Source organism: Neomonachus schauinslandi, chromosome 4 (assembly GCF_002201575.2).
Source record: "Neomonachus schauinslandi chromosome 4, ASM220157v2, whole genome shotgun sequence".
NCBI classification, from domain to species: Eukaryota; Metazoa; Chordata; class Mammalia; order Carnivora; family Phocidae; genus Neomonachus; species Neomonachus schauinslandi.
The window spans coordinates 100,267,120-100,291,948 of NC_058406.1; the positions used below are offsets into that span (position 1 = coordinate 100,267,120).

The 24,829-nt window shown below is 45.4% G+C and overlaps 1 protein-coding gene and 1 non-coding gene across 2 annotated transcripts in view; both read left to right on the forward strand.

Annotated features, from left to right (window-relative positions):
• The window catches only part of LOC110581980 (neuroblastoma breakpoint family member 6-like), a 33,858-nt gene extending 20,835 nt beyond the window's left edge, over positions 1-13,023 (forward strand). The window contains 5 exon segments of the mRNA XM_044914346.1: positions 1,725-1,773; positions 2,377-2,717; positions 6,595-6,834; positions 9,053-9,214; positions 12,902-13,023. Coding sequence (XP_044770281.1) covers positions 1,725-1,773; positions 2,377-2,717; positions 6,595-6,834; positions 9,053-9,214; positions 12,902-13,023 — 914 coding nt within the window.
• Positions 13,024-23,813: 10,790 nt separating this feature from the next.
• LOC123324599 lies at positions 23,814-24,027 on the forward strand. The gene has a single exon (XR_006539907.1). It is a non-coding gene; the product is annotated as a small nucleolar RNA U3 (small nucleolar RNA).
• The last annotated feature ends 802 nt before the right edge of the window (positions 24,028-24,829 follow it).

A 24,829-nucleotide genomic window follows, 5' to 3' on the forward strand; every position in this document is an offset into this window, starting at 1 on the left:
CCTCTTTGGTCTTACCACACTGAGGATATATTATAGCCAAAGAATATCTAGGATAAAATTCACATCATGTCACAATAGTTAGAGAAAGAGGCATTGAAGACACAAGATCTCTCCATTTTGAAGATGCCTTTTAACGCCCGGGTTCACTTGGTCGATACAATTTATGTAAAAGTGTTGAAGCCAACTTTGGGACTCTCCATGCATGTTGTGAGTCAAAACTTCCATTCCACAATAGTTCAGTTTGTTGTTCAGAAGCTTAGTTCTGTGGCCACTGCCCTGGGCACCTTCTGTTCTCTATGTCTACTGCCCCCACAGCAGCCACACTCTGCCCCCGAAACAGGAGGATAGTTTTTGCCGTCAATAATGGGTGTGTCCCTTTGTTATGAGTGTAATTCGCCGCCGCCGCCCATCAAAACCATTAGGATGCTGGGGTGTCTACTTTTCTTGTCTTAATGTTCAGATCTCCCCACCCTACCAGGTTCAGCAGGGAGCTGCCAGTGGTGGAAGAGCAGGATGCCCCATGGGACTCACTGGATGAATGCTATTTGACTTCCTCAGCACTTCCTGACCTGTCTGACCCCCACGGGACTTCTGGGAGGGCTGACATCAACTCATTCCAAGATCTGGACATCTGTTGTTCTCTGGAAGTAGCTAGTGAGTCCTCCATTGTCAAGGTGATAAAGCTCCAACAGGACTCCCAAGTTGACCCACTATTTTTGGTATCCCAACCTCTGGTTCCGCTGAGATGTGTCATTGCTGTGTAGAAGCCCGGTAGACATAGGGATCTGAGTCAGGCTCTAGGATAGACTTTTCAGCATAGACATCAGGTGAGTCAGGGACCTGCCCTTTGTTCCTCATCTCAGGCCATGCTTCTGGCTCCTGACAGAAGTTAGGACATTGGAGTCAAGGCAGATGTGACAAACTCACACTCACTTTTGCTGCATATGCAGAGGTGTGTGTCTTTGTTCCTAATTTCCTTTAAATGTGTCTCCTCATCTGCGATGCTCTCGTTTTCATACCTGAACAACGTCCCTTGAATATTTGTGCCTGTCCAAAGATGCTGTCAGCCTTACCTGTATCTTTGGATTTGTCGTTTCCCTGCTTTGACTGCACTGATCCCCAGTGTCTGTGTCCTCCGTGTTGGCTGTCTCGACTGAGTCATCCCTGGAGTATGAGGACATCAACACCTCTACCATCAGCTTGCTTGTATGTTTCCCCGAAGCAAAGCTGAGCCTGGGCATTGCCCCTCCCCATGCATGGCTCATATGTCTGTGTGGCACAAAGGATTGTACACGACAGATTCCTTTTGATGTGAGGGTTTGCAGATTCCATCCACCAGTCTGGTCTTTGGGTCTAAATTCCCTTAAACCCTCACACCTAGAGCATCTCATGGGATAAGGTAATGAGAGAAGGTTGCAGTACGTTTTTCGAATGCAGGTAAGCTGTTCCCCCAGAATCTGTGGTAAAACAGATGTTTCCCTCTGTACACGGACTCTTGAGCTGTGGCTCTATCACATCAGGGAGCTCATGCCCGATGCTTTAGGAAAGCAAACCAAGGCACAATCCCAAGACACTACCTGAGGCCTCCTGGACGATTTTCTCTCACAATATCCTGCTGCCCCACTAAGGATAATTATGCCCATGTACTAGTTGTATCGGATACTTAATTTTAATGTACAAATGTTCTGTTTAATATGACTGGACCTGTGTGTATTTGTTTGTAGAAAATCATAATGATCTTTCGGTGGAAGACCAAGACCGGATATGCCCCAGGTAACTCTGAAGAATCATGGGCTTTAATTCAATGGTGATCTCAGATCTAGGCAAATCTAGAAAGTGCTAAATGTACCTATTTTACGCATTCAGCTACCCACAACGTGGTCCGTTAGCAATGTTCTCTGTTTCACTGTGGTACTTCTACAGGCCCCTTTCTTAATCCCTCCCAAATGTAGGAACCTCTAGTCCATTGATGCGGGTATCCTAAGCAATCACAGGAACTGTTCGTATTGGATCAATCCAAAATGCCCATCTGTCGCTGCTGGTTTCGCATTATGATGTTGGCAGGAATTCATGGCAAGGAAAGTGTTTAGGAAAAAAAAAATTCACGTCTCAGTATTTAGACAAGTAGGCATTGGACACACGAGCTTTCTAGGAATCTACAGTGCTGCCAGTCTGGGGTTGTCTTGGTGATTTCTGTAAATTTCAACAAAATGTATGCAACAGTGTGATGCTGGTTTTATTGTTTTCTGAGTGTTCTGTGTGTTGTGACTCTTGTGCACAGGGTGGTTCAGACTGCTTCCCTTAAGCTCCCATTCTGGCCATGCTCTGAGCACCTCCTGCTCTCACTCTCTCCCTGCCTCCCTGATCTGTCCCCAGTGCAGCTACACTCTGGCCCCAGAGAGAGGCAGAATGGTTCATCTCCCTTGATGGGGACTTCCCATTGGTTTCCTGTGACCAGTCCCTCCTCCCTGCCAACAAAACCAGCTGGGACTCCATGTTGACTCAACCTTCTCGTTGCATCTCCTGTCCTCCCTGTAACACCAGGTTCCCCAGGGAGCTGCCAGTGGCAGAAGAGAATGAAGTCCCACAGGACTCACTGGATGAATGTTATTTGACTTCTTCAGTTGGCCATGACCTGCCAGACACCTGGAGGCCGTATACAAGCGCCTCATCCATAATTGATAAGCCGGAAACCTTCCTGGGTCTGGATGGAGCTGGTAAGTACTCCCATGTGAGGGGCACAAAGTTCCTGGGGCTCCCAGGAAGCCTGTCTTCTCTGTATCCAACAAGCTAAATAGGCTGAGACATGCACCCGTGGCAACAGGCCCTGTAGACTCAAACTGGTTTGAACTCTGCTCTTGGATTTAATTTTGAAAACATTGGGACTCCCAGGTGGTTCATTTGGTTATGCATCCAGCTCTTGATATCCACTCAGATCTTCAACTCAGTGTTGTGAGCTCAAGCCCCAGGTTAAGCTCCACACTGGTTGTGGAGACTACGTAAAAAAAAAAAAAAAAAAGGTATCTTGTGGATCCAATTTCCTTTCCTTCTGTCGCAGACTACCTTCTGTCACCTGGCCCCCTCACAAGTGCAGGCTGTTGGTACCAAGTCAGGTTAGAGAGGAGAAATGGAGGGAAAAGGGCAAAAACTCAGGCACCACTATCTCACCTGGAGACGTCTGGGTAACAGGCCTCTTTTTCTTTCTTTCCGGAAGAATCTTGTGCTGCCCATGAAATTTTATTGCCAATTGTACTTCCTGTGTGCTTCCTGCAAACTCTCTGGCTCTCCACACAGGTTTCCAGTCAGCTCCATATTTGTAGCGTCTGTGATATTGTTGCTGATTTCAAAGTTTTTGCTCCTGGGGTGACTACGTTCCTCTGGAGCATTTAGATGGAAGATCCTGAGCATCGAGTCCTGCCTGTACAGCATGGTTTCAGTGAAGCCAAAGCTCTAGGCCTGGTTTTCCATCCTCCACGGATGGCGTGCTTGTCACCTTTTCTGCAGCGTCAGTGGTTTTTTCCCCCGTGTGGATATGTTTTCAGTCACGTGTCTGCTCAGTGGTGTAAGTCCTGTAAGTGATCAATGGCCTGTGCACCTGACATGGGTATGGCCTCATTCAGGAGCAAAGCAGAGTTGTTCCCCTCTCCAGATTCTTCAGAAAATGCTGCCTGCTGAGCAAGACCCCCTTGGGGCCCCACTCGCACAGGAGTGCAGGCTAAAACCCAATTTCCCATTTCTTCCCACTCAGGTTATTTTTCGGCCTTCCCTTCTTGGAGAAGCATTTGCATTGTTAGGAGACTTTCTTTGCTCATCAAATCACCTTGTAGGAGCAGCAAGGAGTATATGACGTTCCTTACCATGTCAATGTTGTCTAGTGCAATTGGCCATGGAAGGTTTTGTCCCTCAACCCTATTTGGTCAGTAACAGCCTTTCCACACTAGGACCACCTTCTCCCCTGTTTCCCATCCCTTCCCGAGGGGCAAAGAAGCAAAGGCTTCCTCAGGATTATAGCAACTCAGGAAGCAGAAATGAAACACACAGTTATTTTGCTTTTGTTGTCTACCATGCCCCTTCCCGTGCCCGCTCAGCAGCAGCTCTATTATGCTGGAAGCATTGGGTCCTCACAGGGACACTCTCCAGTCCACGCAGAATCTCCTGTGACAGCTGAGGGTGCTGAGCCTCACCAAAGTCACGTCACTTGCCCAAGACCCCTGGCCAGTGGGGAGTGGGACGTCAGACTCACCAGATCAGACTGTCATTGCTCACAAGTCAGTCCTGTCAGGGAGTAAGTGGGGATGGGGCTCATCCTTTCATCTCTGCTTTTGTACCAAATTATTTGAAACAGTTGTAAATGTAAACAAAAATGTTGCAAGAATGCCCGAAAGACCCCTGTGACCCAGCCACATATCCGCCAACTCCTACCTTGTGAGTCGGTCTGTGGTGTGAGCAGAGCCAGTGGCTCATCCAGCCCCTCCGGGAGATCAATGTCTCCAAGAGGCTCTCCATCCAAAAGCAATCAGGGCTGAGGGGTCCCGGGCCTTTTCTGCTGCCACCAGGGGGCGCATGGAGGCTCCTCACTTGGCTGCCTGGCACCCTTGTAAGGCTGCCCAGTTCTCTCAGAGATGCTGACGGCCAGGTGTGGGTTCCCATCGGGGCAGGGATGAGAAAGGTTCAGACACATGTCTCAGAAGGCAGGTGTGTGTGATATGGCCTTCCATTCACCCTGGACCAGGGGGGCATGATTCACCCACGTGGATGGGCTGAGATGAGTGAACGCAGCGTCTACATTATACACTGTCTGTCCAGGTGCGGGTTCCGACGGCAGCGTGTGAACAGTGTGCATAGGCTGTGATTCCAGCAGCAGGGTCGCAGGAGGGCTACCCGGCCCCATCCTCCCTGCACAGGGAGAAACCCTGTAGAAACAGGCCAGTCTCACCCGAAATGCCAACCTCATCTTTGATCTAGGGCTTTTCCCCACCAGCCAAACTAAAAATAGTGGGCAGTCCTTCCGAGTTTGATAAAATATTTTCCCTTTTCTTCTGCATGTGCAAAGCATATTGTATGCGTCGATTAAATGAAGCCTGGCAGTTGAGAAAAGAGCCATAAAAGAACATGAGGAAATTAGGAGTGATAACCTTAAACACACTTAGACCTTCATTCAAGATAACGTTTGAGAATGGGCAACCTGGTTTTGACAACTCCTTCCCCAACCAGATGTGCTAATTGCAGAGGATTTAGCCTTTCCCCCAGTAGGAAGTATCATAAAATCTTATGACATGTCCTCAATTATGAACGGCTGGTACACTGTGCCTCGAGGAATGATGGAGGGCCCACCGATCCGAGAGACATGTTTGTGGCAGAAGACCTGGGAGCTGGGGAGACACCTGGTGTGGGGCTGGGAGAAGTGATGCTGGAGGACAGAGAGGGACCACAAGATCGAGGGACACCAGAGGCAGGGTGAGGAGTGGACTGTGTGCAGCAGAGAGGGCAGTGAGTGTTCACCAGCACGGTGGGCTTGTGGGAAGACAGGACTTGGGGGCATCGACAGGGCAGCCGAAAAGAGCAGATAGAAGGAGGTGGGAGAATCCATGGTGAGAGGAGATACAGGGTGCTGCCAGGGAGACTAATCAGTCACAGATTCTTGGAAACCGTTTGTAGTGACAGATGAACAGACAGGTGGGAATGAGATGCACACAGGGGACCAGGGCCCACGGCAGGGAGGTGCCACGGCCTTCCTGAGGCTGACCTGCTCTGGCGAGAGGCTGTGGCAAGTCTCTGGTTAGCCCCCTTTCTGAGAACACGGACTCCCTTCACAGTAGCAATCTGAGCATGTTTGATTAGGGACTGCGGCCCAGACCTCACTGAGGGGTGTGTGATGCAAGGACTGGGCGCTGTATGCCCTCCCTGAAGACCCACAAGTCTGATCCTGTAGCACCTCTGGCCTGGAAGTTTCCAAAGGGACTCAGACCCCTGCTACATTACTTAAAGCTGTTGGCGCCTCCCCCAATGGCAATAGAATATATCGAATACAGATGTGTGGATGGGGGAAGGGAATCAAATAGTGCAGATGAGAAACTTCAAAAGCCTCCAGAGCTGTGAAAAGTTCCCATAACTTTGTCCGTGGTCCCTTCTCTAGTGGTACCTGAAGCATCTAGAGGTACCCTTTGCAACTCCCTTCTTTAGTGGTACCCGAAGCCTCGAGGCCGAACTTCCTTCCCTGTTCTTTTTGTTTCGGGTACACACCGGCAACTCCTCCCCATGTCCTGAGGCCTCTCTACGACCTTCTCTCTAGGCTGTAGGACCAAGGTTACTACTAACAGAATGATAGGCATGAGCTCGTGTGCCCATCCAAAGGCCCTGTGGGGTCAAGGGGGGGTTTTCACCTCAGGGACTTTGCAGGCTGGGCACCTGCCGTCCCAGCAGCCCCAGGCTGGGACACAACGGTGACATCTCCTTCATACACATGACGTCTGCTTTTGTGCCTGCTCGCAGGGTGGTCTCACTGACAGGCGGGGACATCAGACATGGGTGGTCTGGGAGTGCTCAGCTAAGGAGCCCGGGGATTCAGCCCATTGAAATCTCTTCTTGCTTCAGCTCCGATGCAGGCTCCCTGTCACCAAGGGCCATCAAGTGGAAACTGGACTTTCCAAAGAGCAGAGGTGCAAACTTCAGGAGCACAGACACAGCCAAGCACCCAGGTGGCCAATATTCTGACACCGCAGCTGGACCAGCAGTTGGATTGTGGTGACAACAGAGCCAGGCTCGGCCTCTCCTGCACCCTCGGGAGCCTGGATGCCTAGATGGGTTCTGGGAACCAATGGCCCCTCTTCCAAGGTGAGTGGGGAGGGGAGTAGGAAGTTCTGGTCCCCACGTTGGTCATCACCGACTCCTGGCTGGAGGCCCCACTGGGGTGAGGTCGAACCCCACGATGCTCCAATACAGTGAGGTGAGCAAAAGCCTGTGTTTAGTAGCAGCTCTGCCCCAGGCCCTGCGCTTGCGACTTCCTGGCTGTTTAACTGGCCAACGTAGTCATCTTCTTACATATTGTCCCCTCGGTCCCCTCTTCGGAACCGCTGAAAATGGTATCTCCATTGCATCAATGCTGGGAGCATGAAACCACATCTTTTCTAGGGGGCCCGATTCAACAACAATTGCTTGATAACATCTATGAATTTGTCGTGTCTAATTCTTGGGCCTCTGTGGTGCTTCAACACTTGGAAAATGGTGTCAGGGCTTGTTTCATGCGGGGTGGTCGGTTCCTACCGGCCCCACTTCCCCGAACCCCATCTCCCGCGGCTTTCTCAGGAAGGCTCGTGTGCCCCGTTTTCTCTCCTTCAGCATCTCCAAGCCCATCTTCCCTGTTCGGCGCTCACAGTCACAATGGAAATACTGGTCTCCCGCTTAGTTTTGTTGTTTCCCTTTTCTAAAGAAATAAGGGGCCACTTTCTTACATAAAGTGCACGCGTCACTCTCTCCGCTGATCCTCCGTCTAGTTCGTCTTCTCCCCTCATCTCTGGGGCCTCGTTCCCAGCTTCCTGCTCATCAGGATCCACCTCTGCTCAGATTTCCTGACGTCTGAGATTTTCCACCCTCCCCTGGGTCGTGTCTTCACTACCCTCCCCTGGGTCATGTCTTCCTTACCCTCCCGCACTCAGTGTCCCTTCCTGGAACCTGGGGTGGCCCGGGGCTACTCTGTCAGGCACCAAACAACCTGAGAAATGAGGAAGCGCCGTTCCCACGTGGCGGTGACATAAGCAGCAGCACGGTGGCACCAGGGAGGGGCCCCAGAGAAAGAGCTCAGTGAGTGTTCGGGGATGCACAGCCCCAACGAGGGCCTTTGAACGTGACCTACTCACTGTCTTCCCCCTCGAGCCTCTCTGTCACTTCTCCTCAGTGCCCACGGTCTTGGCCCCGACTCACCCCACTGGCTCAGTCCCTCTCTCTGTGACTCACCTTCCACAGAGGCCTGAGCAGAAAACCAGGCTCCGTGCCAGGTTCTTTGTCCATTCTGGCGAGTATAACAGAAACGCCACAGACAGGCTGACTTGTCAACAACAGAAATCGATAGCTCACGGTTCTGCAGGTGCCGTAGATCCACAATCCAACAGGTGCATCTTCGGGCCTGGTGACACTGCCTTCCTGGTTCAGAGGTGGCCGCCTTCTTGCTCTGTCCTCACAGGGCGGAGGGACGAGGGAGCTCTTTGGGGTCTCTCTTATAGGGCATGAGTCCCTTTTATGGGGGGATCTGCCTCCCAAAGTTTCACCCCACAATACCATCACATTGGGGATTGGGTTTCAACCTATGAACTGGGGGTGAATACAAACTATCACACTGTGGCAGGTGGTTTGATTCTGCTCCCCCTGAAATCCTTCCGAGGTGTTGAACAGGTCACCTGTTTCTCGCCACTGCTTTTCTCTTTCTTCTTGAATTTGTGTATTTTTTCCAATTTCAACTGACCAGAAAGGGGGTTAGAAGGTTATGTTCCATGTCCCCCAAATCCCTATTTAATCATTTTCTCAATTAGATACATGCGTACATACAGACACACACCTTTATATCTTATGTCACGTACATGACGTTTATTATACATAGTGTTCATATAGGAAATGTACCATATGTTGAGGCGTGTTGTGTAAGTTCCCCAGCTTTCTCTTCCCTGGTTGCTCCTCAAAGGCTTCCCTTCAACTTTGACATTGGCTGATCTCTACAGTCTCTTCCCTCCAATAGTACGGCCTCTTTCCAGCATGATTTCCTTGCCTTTGTCTTCTCTTCCCCGGAACTACTTCTCTTTACCAATTCTGTTTCTCTCGATTTCACTTTTGTCGGTTGTGAGCACGTTGGCCTCCTGGTCCTCTTATCCTTACAGGGTAGTGTGAGAGAGAAGAAGAAAACAGGAAATAATCAAAGTGTGTCCACTGGCTTCCCCTCACCTGTGACCTGTCGGATGGCCTTTCTCATTCTGCCCACTGTCCTTCTTTGGCGTCAGTGCAGGTGGAGGCTCAGAAGGATCATGAATCACAGCACATCCTGTTGATGTGCTTTTCTTTTCAGAGCTGGGTTTGGAAGCTTCCATCTGCATGAAGAACCCTCCCAAGCTGGATGGTGATGCTGCAGAGGGCTCAAGGGACAGCCAGCGTGGGTGTCACGTCTTGGGCCCCATGAAAGCCCTCGGTGCCATGAAACAGAAGATTATCAAGAGGAAACTGCAGTTCGGCAAGTGGAGACTCGCAAGCACATTCCGTGGCCTTCAAGCTTAGGGCACAGAGGTGATCACACATACGTGGCTCTGGGGCACGGATTCCTCTTGCTCTCCTTCTGATTCTACCTCCACCCACCCCCAAACACACACACTCCTTGTTCTCTTCCTCAGTTGGTCACTCTCACAGCTGGTGCTACCTCTGTCTGGTCTTACCTCTGTTTCCCACGGGGCTGCCTCCCTGCCTTTGAGCCCCCTTCCTCAGAAAGCAGTGGCCCGCAGGCGCTTCCATCTCCATCACCTGGTTGCATCTGGCCCTCCTCAGCAGAGCGGCATCATTTACACATGTCGCCAAGCAAGTGGAACTTTTCGGGAAATCACACAATTTCTTGGCCTCTGCCTTCCTTCCCTGCTTCCCCAACCAAGGCCTCGTTCTCCCAGGAGCATTGTCTTAATGAGTCACTTGCACAAGGATTCTCCTCCGGGGTCTTTCAGGAAATCTGACCTGGGAGGACACGTAACCCTCAACTTCTCCCTGTGAATAAGAAGCGTTGAAGCTGAGGAGAAAGTGCCCCCACGACAAAATCTAGATGAGAACCCGAGTCACGGCTGGGAGTGCCACACCGGACCGGCTGGAGTCCGGTTTCTCCTCCGCCCCTATAATACAGGATACAGGAAGAAATCCATATTGCATAAAAAGCCAGTGTCCAAAACATAATCCCTTCCCTGATCACAGGTCAAGGAGTTTAGTGCTTTCTTTCCTCCTATGACAATGAAAAGGACAGTTCACTAGTCACTAAGTGGATTTCACAGCCCCTGACAGGTTCAGTGCAGTTTGAAAGAAAATATTTTAGTCAAATTTTGCCCTTTTACACCAACTCAGTAAAGCAGCTTAGGTCTCATTCTCCTGTGTTAATCCATTCGCAGGCCCTTCTTTACACCAGTAAACACTGACAGCCTATGTCCTTAGGGAAAGTTTGGAAAAGAAGGGATGAGAATCTAGAGAGCTAAAGCTAATGCTTTCTCATTTTCACTTAAGAGTTTGTGAGTCTATGTAATGAGCATATTCCTAGAAATGCCCTAAGGTCTATCCTGTGTGAGATTACCTTCCGAGAATGTTGGTGTCCCTGAGTGAAAATGACTAGGGCCATGGTTACACCCCTGCTCCCTTTGTGTGAATTCCCCTTTGAGTTTCTCGTTCTTGGGTTCTTCCGTCAGCCCCTCTGGGCTTGTTTCTGTCCAGCCAAGTGACCAACAGTGTCTACTGCCTGCCCACACCTCCAGATCAGAGGCTTCGCTCTCCCTTCCCCCAGAGGTTTGCACAGGGCCTGAGCCTGGGTTTCAGTCCAGGGTTTTCAGGCACAGGTCACATGGCTTTAGGGGCTCCTTAGTGCCTTGGACCACAGCTCCTCATCTGCACATGGCAGAAAGGAACTTGGAGATATTCAGAGGCCCCTATTGGCTCTCACAGTCTAGGACTCATTCCGTAGCCTGGACTCCGCCTCAGAAGACTGGGACAAAGGTGAGAAGGGGGTGTGTTTGTCTGCCAAGGGTCCCCTCCTTCCTACAGCAGTCTGTTTCTGAACGTATGTGTTGGGTGCTAGGTCCATCCCTCGCTGGGAGGCGTGAGAAAGCCTCAAGAGTGAAGTGGCCGCTGAGGGAGAGGTAGTTGGGATCTGGCAAAAGCTCACAGCAGCCTTGAGCTGGGATATCACCCGGCTCCCACTGGCGGGAGCACAGGGGTCCCTGGATCCTGCAACAGAAGCTGGTTGTCAGTTTGGTGAAGTATTGCTTTTGACCTGTGGCTCTCACTCTCCCCCTCAGCCTACCTGTGGCTCCCCCTTCAGCTTCTTCTCTGGACAGGGGTTCAGCTTGCTCCTAGCCTCTGTCACCACGTAGCCACCCCTCCAGGCTCAGCTATCAGCAGGATCTGAGCAAGACTCGCATTTGGTTTCTCTCTCTCTTCCTCTATCAGATACCAAGTCCTTCAGAAACTAAGAAAAGAGATTGAATGAAACTTCACTGGAATGAAACCCCATCATAAAACCCCATCATAAAACCCCATGATTTTCCACTTGATGAAAGGAAATCTAGAGCAGCGCATCGAGTTACAGCCCAACCAGAGCACAGGAGGGATCCTTTGCTGAGAATCAACATCACGATCACAAGCCATTCTCTGTGATTTTGGCTGCAAAAGACTGGTTGGAGGAGAGAAATTCTAGCCCTTCAGCTGCAGTTGTGATAAATCGCTAAGGAGACCAATGCCTGAGTAGATCACACACAGTTTTGAGAGACCATAAGTCTTGCTCTTCTCAGTTCCATCCTGCAGAGAACCGGAGTCAGGAGCATCATGGAAAAAGACCACATGTCATACTGGACATTCTGGGCCACCAGATGGGCTCTGCTAGGAGCACACAGCATTAACTACGCAGTGTTCTTGCTGGAGAGCTTTAGCCTGAATTTGAGCACGAGGTAGTTATCAGACAACTTCAGGATGTAGAACATTGAACAGGATGAATGGCCTGTGTCTTCAAACAGTCAATGTCACCACAAATAAGAGACAACAAAAAGGAGAAGAGGTATTTTGGGTTTCAAAGGACTAAAAAGAACGTGTGACTCTATTTCTTCAGTCCTTTCCAACCCAAAACATCTCCTCACCTTTGGGTGGCTGTCTCGGTGGTGGTGACATTCCCTTGTTTGTAGGGGACAGGCCAGATGTCCAGCTTAATGGCCTACATCCTGAAGTCGTCTGATCATTTCCTCCTGATTAAATTCAGCCTAACCCTTTGGCCAGGACACTCCGTAGTTACCGCTGTGTGTGTCCCAGCTCAGCCCACCCGGAGACCACGCGTGTCCAGTTTGCCCATCACCATTCTGGTGGTAGCAACACTGGTTACTTTGCTGGGGAAGGGCCTGTGCGATCTGTTCATAGCAAGACACACGAGTTTCTTTCTAAAATTAGTGATTTGGTAAGTGGTACTCTGAGAATGTATGCAGATCCTCTTCTCTACAGTCTTTCTCTAAAATGTCGCCATCTTTTAAGGATCCCGACAGTGTGTCATAACCCTGTGTGTGTTTGTGTATTGGAAGAATCCTGACTTTATCATTCCCACACAACGTGTATTTGCTGGCAATGTGATGTGGAAAAGAACATTCCCTCCCTGTTCATTATCATTAAAGGTTTTGTTTTGACAATCACGTGGACTATTGATTTTTTACATTTGATGCTCTAATCTGTTACTATCGTGGCGATTTGGTGGATCTGGATACCCAGTAATGCAAATATTCTTGGTTCTCCTTGTCATATTTAATGCTGAGTCTCCATCTCTTTTAGGCTAAACATACCATACAGAAAAGAAATTTTGGCTGTGTTTGTCTCTCTGTGGTATGGGTTTTCTTTTCTGTGTGTGCACCTGTGTGTGTCTATATGTGAGTTTGGGGTTTAGGAAGGTTGTATAGGTAGGGCTGAGCATTGCACCAAAAGGTTTTGGACACGTTTGGTTCCTTCTTAGCTTGTGAAACTTTTCACATTCAGTCTCTAAGTTTTAAGTGATCTCTTAACCTCAAACTGTTGACATTATTCTATTTTCTCTTTCCTTCTGTCTTAACCTGCCTCCTCTCATACTCTTGTTTCCACCCAGTGAAACAGATGCCGTTTACATCCTATTTTTCGCACCTGCTCCACTCCCAGATTCTTGTTTTAGATGTACAGTTAAGTCGATTCAACAGTGATCAGCTGTTCGAAAGTCGAAATTTCCCCAGTCATCTCTCGTTGGATGGAGTTCACCTTCAAAGGACTGCTAGTGATGGATTCAGGACTCCCTGAGGGTTCCATATTGAATACTCTTTTTCTACTGCCTGCATACATGGACATCCTAGCTGAGTAGAAAGTACTTGCACAATGAGATTTTACTGAGCTTTAAAATTAGAGTGCTTTCTCAGGGAAATACAAATCCAAACCACAGTGAGATACCACCTCACACCAGTCAGAATGGCTATAATTACCAACTCAGGAAACAACAGATGTTGGCAGGAATAGGGAGAAAGGGGAACCCTCTCACACTGTCGGTGGGAATGCAAACTGGGGCAGCCACTCTGGAAAACACTTTCAAGTTTCCTCCAACAGTTAAAAATAGGAATGCCTGGGTGGCTCAGTCGGTTAAGCATCTGCTTTTGGCTCAGGTCATGATCCCTGGGTCCCGGGGTCAAGCCCCCCATCAGGCTCCCTGCTCAGCGGGAAGCCTGCTGCGCCTTCTGCCTGCCGCTCCCCCTGCTTGGGCACTCGTGCTTTCTCTCTGGCAAGTAAATAAATAAAATATTTTTAAAAATTAGAAAGTTAAAAATACAGCTACCTATTAAGCCACAATTTATTTATTAAAAAAAAATAAAGGTATTTATCCAAAGGATACAAACATAGTGTTTTGCAGGGGCACCTGCACCCCAATGTTTATAGGAACAATGTCCACAACAAACTATGGAAAGAGTCCAGATGTCCATCGACAGATGAATGGATAAAGAAGATGTGGCATCTATATATACGATGGAATGCTACTCAGCCACCAAAAAAATGAAATCTTGCCATTTGCAACAACATGGATGGAACTAGAGGGTATTATACTAAGTGAAATAAGTCAGCCAGAAAAAGACAAAATACCATATGATTTCACTCATAGATGGAATTTAAGAAACAAAACAGAAGAATATAAGGAAAGGGAAGGAAAAATAAAAGAAGAGGAAAACAAGAGAGGGAGACAAAGCATAAGAGACTCAACTATAGAATACAAACTGAGGGTTGCTGGAGGGGAGGTAGGTAGGGGGATGGGGTAAACTGGGTGATGGGCATTAAGGAGGGCTTTTGATGTAATGAACCCTGGGTGTTATATGCAACTGACAAATCATGGAATTCTTTTTTAAATTATTTTATTTATTTATTTGAGAAAGAGAGCATGAGAGAGTGAGAACACAAGCAGGAGAGAGGGGTAGAAGGAGAGGGAGAAGCAGACTCCGTGCTGAGCAGGGAGCCGGATATGGGACTTGATCCCAAGATGACCTGAGCCCAAGGCAGACGCTTAACTGACTGAGCCACCCAGGTGCCCTGAATCACTGAATTCTACCTCTGCAACTAATAATACAGTAAATGGTAATTAAATGGAATTTAAATTAAAAATTTTAAAAGAAAAAAATATATATATTGCCTTGCTTTGTATGTGATTGGGATATAGAATGTAAACTGATTTTCTCTCCATTGGATATAAAGTGGTCGTTTTGGTGGTTGCTGGGGGGCAAGTCTGTAGCTTCAGAGGAGTTTTCTTCTTTTTCTTTGAAATCTATTAGTTCTATGAGGATAGGTCTTAGCGTTGGCTCCTCTGGTTCCGTCTCCCGCAGGCATCCAGGACTTTCTCTGCGACCCTGTCTCAGTATCTTTTGTTCATTTCTATTCTCTTGGCTGCTTTCTTTTCTGCATTCAGTGTCCACTATAATTTTGCACCAGTGTTGCCCTTATGAATCTTGTTGATCAGCCTCTTTTCCAGAGACTTTTTGTTCAGTTTTTTCCTAGTTTTGCCAATTCTAGTTTCCCATTTCTTGTTTCTTGCCCACTTCTCTTTGGAGTCGTGTGTTTGTTAAATGAACTTTTACCTTTTCATGTCTACAAATGCTTGTTCGTACATTTCATTCAGGTCGGGATGTCATTTTACAGTTTTCCTATGTTTTGTGATTGATTTCAGGGGGGATCTTTACTGAGCTGAAATGTTTGACTCTCTATTTCTGCTTGTTTTGTTTTCTTCTGTCACCTTGGGACACCGGTCTGCTCTACATTTTCACTTTAACACACCTGGGTTTGCTGGAATGAGAAACAAAAGTTCCACGTAGGAACGAATGAGTGCTCTGAGTAGCTTAGTGGATTTCTGAGGTCTGGATCCCTCTCTTTGGTGTAATTATCCTAATAGATGTAAAGGTCTGGCGATAGGGGAGGTTTGTCTTCTGCTCCTGGAATCCTGTTTTCTTCCAGTAGGTCTTTTCATTTCTACCAGTGGCTTCATTCTCTTTAGCACAAGCCTCCAAAGGACGCTACCTTCATCCAGGTCTGCCCCTCCCCTGAGTGCCACCTCTGTCCTCCACACCGTGCAGGCCCTTCCTTCTGATCCAAGTAGCCGAAGCGGGAGTCAGCAGGCCTCAGGCACCCTCTGAGCTCTTCCCACTCTCTTTCTGCCATCATTCACCTGTATTCCCTGCTGAGAATCCTCCCTGAAGTCCTCTCCTCTAAGTGCCTGGTCTGTCCTGATCCCCCTGCTGTCTCTGGCTCCCAGACCCAGCTAAGTACTAACCATCTGGAGTCCACAGTTGTCTCTGGCCCCTGGCTGTTCGGGGACAGGGTTACGAGCAGTGTTACTGACTCTCGAGGTTAAACCCTAACCCTTTAAAGTCATGTGTTGAGAGATTCAGCTGCCATTATCCTCAGTGGACTTGTACTCTTTATCACTCTTTTCTAGATGCAGAATGTCAATAGCACACACAAGTAGACAGAATTGTAGAACACATCATCCCCGTCCTCATCAGCCAGGTTCAACAGTTATCAACTTAGGGCTGAACTTGTTTTAATACAATCCCCCCCCACTTACTTTTTCCTATATTATTTAAAGCAAATCCCAGACATCATATTTCATTTGCAGTTTTATGTGTGTTTCCCTAAATGAGAACTCTTTTTCAGAGTATTATCATCATAACCTTTAGATATTCATAAATTAATTTAAAATATGTAATATCATAAAATACATAGTGTTCAAATTTCCCATTGTTGTATTTAAGTTGTTTTCTCTGTATCAGGATCCAAATAAAATGCACACACTCTGATCAGTAGGACCTGTCTTCAAGCCTCCTAGCAATGTGTAGATTTCTCCTCAGTTTCTCCCTTTCCTTAGTCCTCCTCCTTCCCTCCCCCTCCCTCTGGCTCTCACTCTCTGCTTCTCCCTCTCCAGCTCTTGTTCTCTCCTTTTTTGTTACTCATTTTTGAAAATACTGAGGTGTTTGTTCTGGAGCATTCCCACAGAATGCGTTATAGCCAGATATACATTAACACAGTCCATCATACTTCCTCTTAGTTCGTGGTGGAATCTCCACTGTTCGTGGAGAACAGTGTTATTACAAAGAAATGCAAGCCACACATGGAATTTAAGATTTTCTGGCAGGAACATTGAAAAGTAAAAAGTGTAAGTGCACAACAATCAAAAATAATCTTGCATCTTGCCGCTTAATGCTTCACATTAAGGGAAACAGAATTCCGCCAGAGTAATAAAAATGTGATTAATTAATAGAAAAATAGTCTATATTTCTTCAGGTTTTAAGTTTACATTTCAGTGAGCTGTAAATGAAATATAATTAAAATGCACTTCTAAGGAAAGAGGTCCTACTAACCGCATTCCAAATATTCAGTAGCCCCTTGATTCTAACGACTGCTGTGTTGGACCTGGCAGATGTAGAAACCGATCAGTTTCAGGCTTGACATGTTGGCAAGACTTCCTCTCAAGTGCTGTGTGCTCTTCCATCAGGAAGCACCTCAGGTCCCCTTATGTTCAAGGCCCATCCGTCAACTGATTCTGTGGAGCAAAATGATGATATTCCATCATCATGGTTTGGATCCTAGAAGACTAGAAGAGGGGAGGTGGTGTCTGGGGATGGGTGAGGTGATGGGGATTAAGAATTGCACTTGTGGTAATGAGCACTGGGCAATGTATGGAAGTGTTCAATCACCATGTTATAAACCTGAAACTCATGGAACACCATATGTTAACTCTACTGGAAATATATATTTTTAAAAATTTTAAGACAATTTTATTTTATTTTATATTTTTTTAAGATTTTATTTATTTATTTGACAGAGAGAGACACAGTGATAGAGGGAACACAAGCAGGGGGAGTGGGAGAGGGAGAAGCAGGCTCCCCACTGAGCAGGGAGCCCGATGCAGGGCTCGATCCCAGGACCCTGGGATCGTGACCTGAGCCGAAGGCAGACGCTTAACGACTGAGCCACCCAGGCGCCCCCCAAAATTTTAAGACAATTTTAAAAAGATGGAACATTGCTTGCTAGATTTCTTTGAGTTGACCTCATGCCATTGACCTGTGGTTGTATTCCTCTAAGCAAACATGGGAAGTTTGAATTCATGGGTCAGTGATGGATGGATGTCCACAGTGGATGTGTGCAGTGGTGTTCAGTGACATAGAAGCTGAGGTTGAGAAGAGAGAAACAGGCAGGCAGGGGACGTGATGCCCTGAAGCACCTCCTCACGTCTTCAGCACACGTTCCCACCTAGATCTTAGGAGCCAGAGACTTAGGAGGTCGCTGTAGCACCGATAAAGGTAATGGTCAACATTCAATGTTTGCGGGTCCTGTTCCTGGGTTCCCAAGGAAGCTATGCTTTCACATTTACCAAGGTCAAAATGAATCCACAAAAACTCAATGCATGGGCTCTATTTCCACCCCAAGCACACATTGTACATCTGCTTTATTAAAGAAAATAACCCAAAGGAGCATTCTGGAAAAGATAAGAAAAAGGAAGACACTTCCTTGGTTCCCATAAATTAAAGTCATGCAGCCCTGCACATGCTAGAAACCTAAGATCGGGAAATGCAGTGTCTTTCTACAATGTCTTTGTCTAACAATTTGTAACTTTTTATATAAAAAATGTACATAACCCTATACCAAAAGTTCCTTTGTCAGGACACTCTGTTCTTTGTAAAGATTGCCTGTCCCATGCAGCTGTCCTAATTGGGGCTCAAGTAAAACTCTCATCCTCTTTTTTTTTTTTTTCTTTAGAAATTCTAAAAAGTTTATTCATTTTGCATGGACAGCATCAATTCCTTCAATTTAGTGGCTGGACTTGCCTGAGTTGAAGGTGCAATGGGTGTGGCCATATGGCACTGAGCATTCAAGGTAGAGGACAGAGGACAGGATCAACCACTTCTGAAACCTTATCTTCACCCAGCCCATGCCAGTCTCCAAGCACACTGCATAATGATATTGCTGTGTGAGATTCAGCAAAGGCTTTATCTTTTTTATTTCAAGTTTTTACTTAATTTCCAGTTAACATAGAGTATAATATTAGTTTCAGAGGTAGAATTTAGGGATTCATCACGTACATACAACACCCAGTGCTCATCAGACCAAGTGTCCTCCTTAATGCCCATCACCCATTTAACCCATCCCCCTGCCCACCTCCCCTCCAGCAACCATCAGTTTGTTCTCTATAGTTCAGAGTCTGTTGTATGGTTCTTTTCTTTTCTTCATCCCTATGTTCATCTGTTTTATTTCTTAAATTCCATATGTAAGGGAAATCAATAGTATTTGTCTTTCTCTGACTGACTTATTTCTCTTAGCATCATACACTCTAGCTCCACCCACATCATTGCTAGAACTGATACACAAATTCAGTAAAGTCGTAGGATTCAAAATCAATGTACAGAAATCTGTTACATTTCTATACACCAATAAGGAAGCAACAGAAAGAGCAATCAAGGAATTGATCCCATTTACAACTGCACCAAAACCCATAAGATACTAGGAATAAAATTACCAAAGAGGTAAAAGATCTCTACCCTGAAAACTACAGAACACTTACAAAAGAAATTGAAGAGCACAGAAAGAAATGGAAAAACATCCCATGCTCATGGATTGGAAAAACAGCTATTGTTAAAATGTCTATACTACCCAAAGCAATCTACACATTTAATGCAATCCTTATTAACATGCCACCAGCATTTTTTTATAGACCTAGAACGAACGATCCTAAAATTTGTATGGAACCACAAAAGACCCTGAACAGCCAAAGCAATCCTAAAAAGGAAAGGCAAAGCTGGAGGCATCACGATTCTAGACTTAAAGCTCTATTATAAAGCTGTAGTCATTAAGACAGTATGGTCCCGGCACAAAAACAAACACATAGATCGATGGAAGAGAACAGAGCCCCCCAAAATGGACCCACAATTATATGGTCAGCTAATCTTTGACAAAGCAGGAAAGAATATCCAACAGAAAAAAGACAGTCTCTTTGACACATAGTGTTGGAAAAACTGGACAGCTAAATGCAAAGAATGAAACTGGACCACTTTCTTACACCATATACAAAAAATAAATTCAAAATGGATGAAAGACCTCAATGTGAGATAGGAAACCATCAAAATCCTAGAGGAGAACACAGGCAGCAACCTCTTTGACCTCAGCCATAGCAACTTCTTACTAGATGTGTCTCTGGAGGCAAGGGACACATTTTTTTTTTTTTTGGTCTATTTTCTGGTGTTTGTGGGACCCTGACTTTCTTTGGAAGAAAAATTTGTCAAATCCCTTTACCTTAAAAGTGATAAAAGTGAAGGCTACAAAAGTTACATGACTTATTTGAAGTCACACAGGGATGAGTGTTTTGCAGTGCTAATAAAAGTACCCAAAACAGGGGCACCGGGGGTCTCAGTCAGTTGAGCATCTGACTCTTGAATTCGGCTCAGGTCATGATCTCAGGGTCATGAGACCCTGTGGGCCTCTGTATTGGGCATGGAACCTGCTTAAGATTCTCTCTCCCTCTGCCTCTGCCCCTTCACTCCACCCCCCCACACTCACACCTATATGCTCACTCTTGCTCTCTCTCTCAAAAAAAAAAAAGTAATCATAACAATAATAGTTCATTGAGTGATATTGTCCTAAGCATTTTGCAAAGCACTGTTACATATATTATGGCATTTTATTTTCATCATAATCATTTCAGGTAATATTATTGTCCATAAATAAAGAGTAGGAAATCTGAGGAGAAACACTAAAATAATTTATTTGGCCAAATTAAAAACAGACAAAATTAGAAAAAACACTATAAGAGCAAGTAAGTTATTGCTTTCAGTTTGGGAACAGTAAGAGTAACATGTTATCATGCATTTGTCCTATTTAATCCTCCTCTATGTGACCTGGCATAATTTCCAGAACCTCCTCTTCATTCCACTAAACCATTTCTAGTGATGGCTGGACTCTTCCAAAGGCTCCCTGAAATGGTTATGGGTGTCAGGATGTCAGATACAATCTGGAGGCAAGAACGATGCATCTGTCCTTTGGAATTGGTAGTTTTGTTCCCACCTCACCGAAGTTGGCATGACATCAAATGACAGGAAGGGATAATTTCCCTTTAAATTTGGGTGTCCGAAGTCTCAGTGATTGTGATCTACTGGGCTGCACTGTCCTGAACTTTCTGGTTTCATTTTTTTTCTTTGAGTACCCAATCTCTCTATTTTTTCTAAATTTAATTTTTACATTCTTTTTTTTAAATTTAAATTCAATTAATTAACATATAGTGTATTATTTGTTTCAGGGGTACAGGTCTGTGATTCATCAGTCTTACATAATACCCAGTGCTCATTACAACACATACCCTCCCCGATGTCCATCACCACGTTATCCCATCCCCACCACCCCCTTCCTCCAGCAACCCTCAGTTTGTTTCCTTTTTTTTTTTTTTTAAGATTTTTTTTTTATTTATTTGACAGAGAGAGACACAGCTAGAGAGGGATCACAAGCAGGGGGAGTGGGAGAGGGAGAAACGGGCTTCCTGCCGAGCAGGGAGCCCGATGTGGGGCTTGATCCCAGGACCCTGGGATCATGACCTGAGCTGAAGGCAGACGCTTAACGACTGAGCCACCCAGGTGTTCCCCTCAGTTTGTTTCTTAGATTAAGAGTCTCTTATGATTTGTCTCCCTCTCTGGTTTCGTCTTTTTTATGTTTTCCTCTCTTCCCCTATGATCCTCTGTTTTGTTTCTTAAATTCTGCGTATCAGTGAGATCATATGATAATTTTCTTTTCTGATTGACCTATTACGCTTAGCATAATATCCTCTAGTTCCATCCCTGTCATTGCAAATTGCAAGATTCCGTTTTTTGATGGCTGTGTACTATTCCATCATATATATATATATATATATATATATATATACACACTACATCTTCTTTATCCATTCATCTGTTGATGGACATCTGAGCTCCTTCCATAGTTTGACTATTGTGGGCACTGCTGCTACAAACATTGGGGTGCAAGTGCCCCTTTGGATCACTACATTTGTATGTTTGGGGTAAATACCCAGTAGTTCAGTTGCTGGGTCATAGGTAGCTCTATGTTCAACTTTTTGAGGAACCTCCATACTATTTTCCAGACTGACTGCACCAGCTTGTATTCCCACCAACATTGTAGGAGGGTTCCCCTTTCTCTGCATCGTTGCCAATATCTGTCGTTTCCTGCTTTGTTAATTTTCGCCATTCTGACCAGTGTGAGGTGGTATCTCATTGTGGTTTTGATTTGTATTTCCTTGATGCCGAGTGATGTTGAAAACTTCTTCATGTGTCTGTTGGACATTTGGATGTCTTTGGAAATGTCTGTTCATGTCTTCTGCCCATTTCTTGATTGGATTATTTGTTCTTTGGGTGTCGAGATTGATAAGTTCTTTATACAGTTTGGACACTAGCCGTTTATCTGATATGTCATTTGCAAGTATCTTCTCCCATTCTGTCAGTTGTCTTTTGGTTTTGTTAGAACTTTCTGGTTTTTTATTAGTGGCTACATTATTTATAAAACTTTCTTCCTTGAACATCTCTGTTGAAGTTTGAATTAATAGCAATATGACAAAGAGGATTTATTTTTGTAAGGCAAGAAACTTGGAGAAGACCGGTCCCATCAATGGGCAAAACCAGGTAAATTTCACTTCCTTTCAAAGGAAAATTGAATTCGAAATTAGAGCTCTGACAGCTTTCAAGGTGGACTGTCAGGTGCCTGAGGCATATGTCTTCCAGGGTTTGTGTCTCTGCAGTAAACTGGAGGAAGTTAAGATGGGGTCAGATGGGCCAGGTCCCCTTCATTGCAAGAGTCCTCCGCAGTTTCTCCTCTGCCTTAGAGACTGGGTTGAAAATATCCTTGTTCTGCTATTCCTACTTCTCTGCTTTAGATAAAAGGTATACAACTCAGTGTTTCCTACTCATAAATTGATCATTATAAGAATAGCCTGGAAGAGTTGGTACAAATACCAGTTCATAATCCTGGTTTCTAGCAATTCTGATTCAGCGGGCTTACGTGGGGCCTGGAATCTACTTACTGCACTCAGGTGTTTAGTCAGTTTGGAGACTCTCTGGTATCATGGATGTCCCTTACAGTTCTTTAGAGTGATGATTTCATATATATTAGGACTTCTAGTCTTCAAAATCAACTTGTCAAGGAAGTATTACATTTTCCTGCTTTGCAGATGAAGAAACCAAAGTCACAGAGAGGGTCTGTAACTGGCCCAAGGTCCCCTTGCTGTAGGTGCTGGGGCCAGGTGTCAGGTAGAGCCCCCCTCCTACCCCAAGCCCCCTTCCCACATTTTCCATTCACTCATATCTTTCCATATAGGTGCTTCCTTTGCCTAGACCTCATTCCTGCCCCAAACCTCCGGGATTAAACTTTTTCATTGGAAAAATATCTTCACAACAAGCTAATAGCATATTGTTCTGACCACTAGCTATTAATGTGAGACACGGTGCTTAATAAAAATACTTTTGCTTTCACATCTCCAATTAACATCAATATATGGTACAAAGTGGGTTTTAATATTAACTTATTTTTTAATAGATGTTCATCCATTCCACTTACTGTTAGGGAAAGTCCTTCGTATTCTGGTGAAGCATACTGGTGACTTTATTTTTAAAGATTTTATTTTTTATTTATTTATTTGAGAGAGAGAGAATGAGAGAGAGCACATGAGAGGGGGGAGGGTCAGAGGGAGAAGCAGACTCCCCGCCGAGCAGGGAGCCCGATGCGGGACTCGATCCAGGGACTCCAGGATCATGACCTGAGCCGAAGGCAGTCGCTTAACCAACTGAGCCACCCAGGCGCCCTGGTGACTTTATTTTAAAAATCAAATAATTGAGGGGCACCTGGAGGACTCAATAGGTGGGGCATGCGACTCTTGTTCTCAGAGCTGTGAGTTCAAGCCCCATGTTGGGTGTAGATTACTTAAAAAGAAAATAATTGAAAAAAATAAAATTAAAATTTACAAATGTATATGTGTATCAGGAAATTTTTTACTCTCTACCTTCTCACATTGACATATTTACATTGTGTTTACTTATACCATAACGAATGCCTTAATTACTGTAGCTTTATAGTGAGCTTTGAAATTTAGTAAACTTCTCCATTTTAATTCTTCGAGGTCATCTTGGCTATTCTAGGTACCCTGATTTCCATAGACATTTGAGAATTAGCTTGTAAATTTGCCCCCCCAAATGCATTCTCCAGTATGAGTCAGAATAATGCTAATTTGATATCCCAACAATATTGAGTCTTCTAATCTATGACTGTAATATATATTTTTCCAATTATTTAGATCTCCTTTAATTTATCTCAGCAGTAGTTTTCAGGGATCTTTGTTACATGTGTTCTTATGCATTTAATTGTGGTGGACTTGAATCTCTATTCTATCTATTGAATTTCATTTCCTTTTTTTTTTTAAATTTCATTTTCTAAATGCTCACTGCTAGTATGGAGAAATACAGTAGATTATTACATGAATGTTACTGAGGTATAATTTAGGTACAGTAGACTGCATCACTTTAAAGTGTACAATTAAGACTATACTTTGAGGGATCATTTCTATAGTTTGTTACTACAGAAGTTTCTCTGAACGTGTAGAGTACCCGAAACCATGAGGAGGAGGTGCAGTGTTCTCTCCTGAGCATGAAGCTGGCTTTAGGTGTTGTTTCCACAACTGCCAATTGCCATTGATGATCGTTCTCCTCCTCCTTTGGAGGAGTAAGAGAGAGAGGACGCAGTGTGAGTGCTTTCTCAACAAAAGAAAAATTAAAAAAGATAAACTGTACTACTAAATGCATTTTCACAGATGTACATACAATTGAAACTACTGCTCCATTCAGGACACAGGGCATTTCCTCTACCTCAAAGCTTCCCTTGGGTGGCCCCATTGAAGTCCCTCACTGCCTTCACCCTCAGCCCCAGGCAACCACTGGCATCAAAGTGGGCTTGCATTTTTAACAACATTATGTAAATGGAACTCTTGTATGCCTACATTCCTTTCTGCAGCCTAAGGAGTCTAAAATGTATCCATATTACTACATGGATCACCAGTTCAAACTTTTTTATTGCTAAGTAGTATCCCTCTGTGTGGATGTATTCTGTCTGTCCTTTCACCTATTAATGGACATCTATGTAGTTTCCTGGGTTTAGCCATTGTGAATAAAGCTATGATGAATATTCATGTGCAGGTTGTTGTGCGGCCATATTGTGTATATACTTATGAGAGGAACGGCTGTTGATGTGATTGGTAAATGTTGACCTGTGGTTCAGCTTTTCTCAGTGGTTGGACCATTTTTCATTCCCACAAGTGTATGCAACTTCTAGTTACTTTACATCCTCACCACATGTGTTTTCCGTCTTCGTAATTTTAGCCACGGGGATGGAGGTGTAATGGTAACTCACTAGAGTATTAATTTATCATCCCAATGCCTGGGTGTGCTGTCGAAAACTGACCTCTGTGCTTCAGAGCCAAAATAGAAGACGAAGACAGTTTGGAATATTGAGGAACAATAGCTTTATTGCTTTTCGGGGCACAGGAGGCTGGAACAGG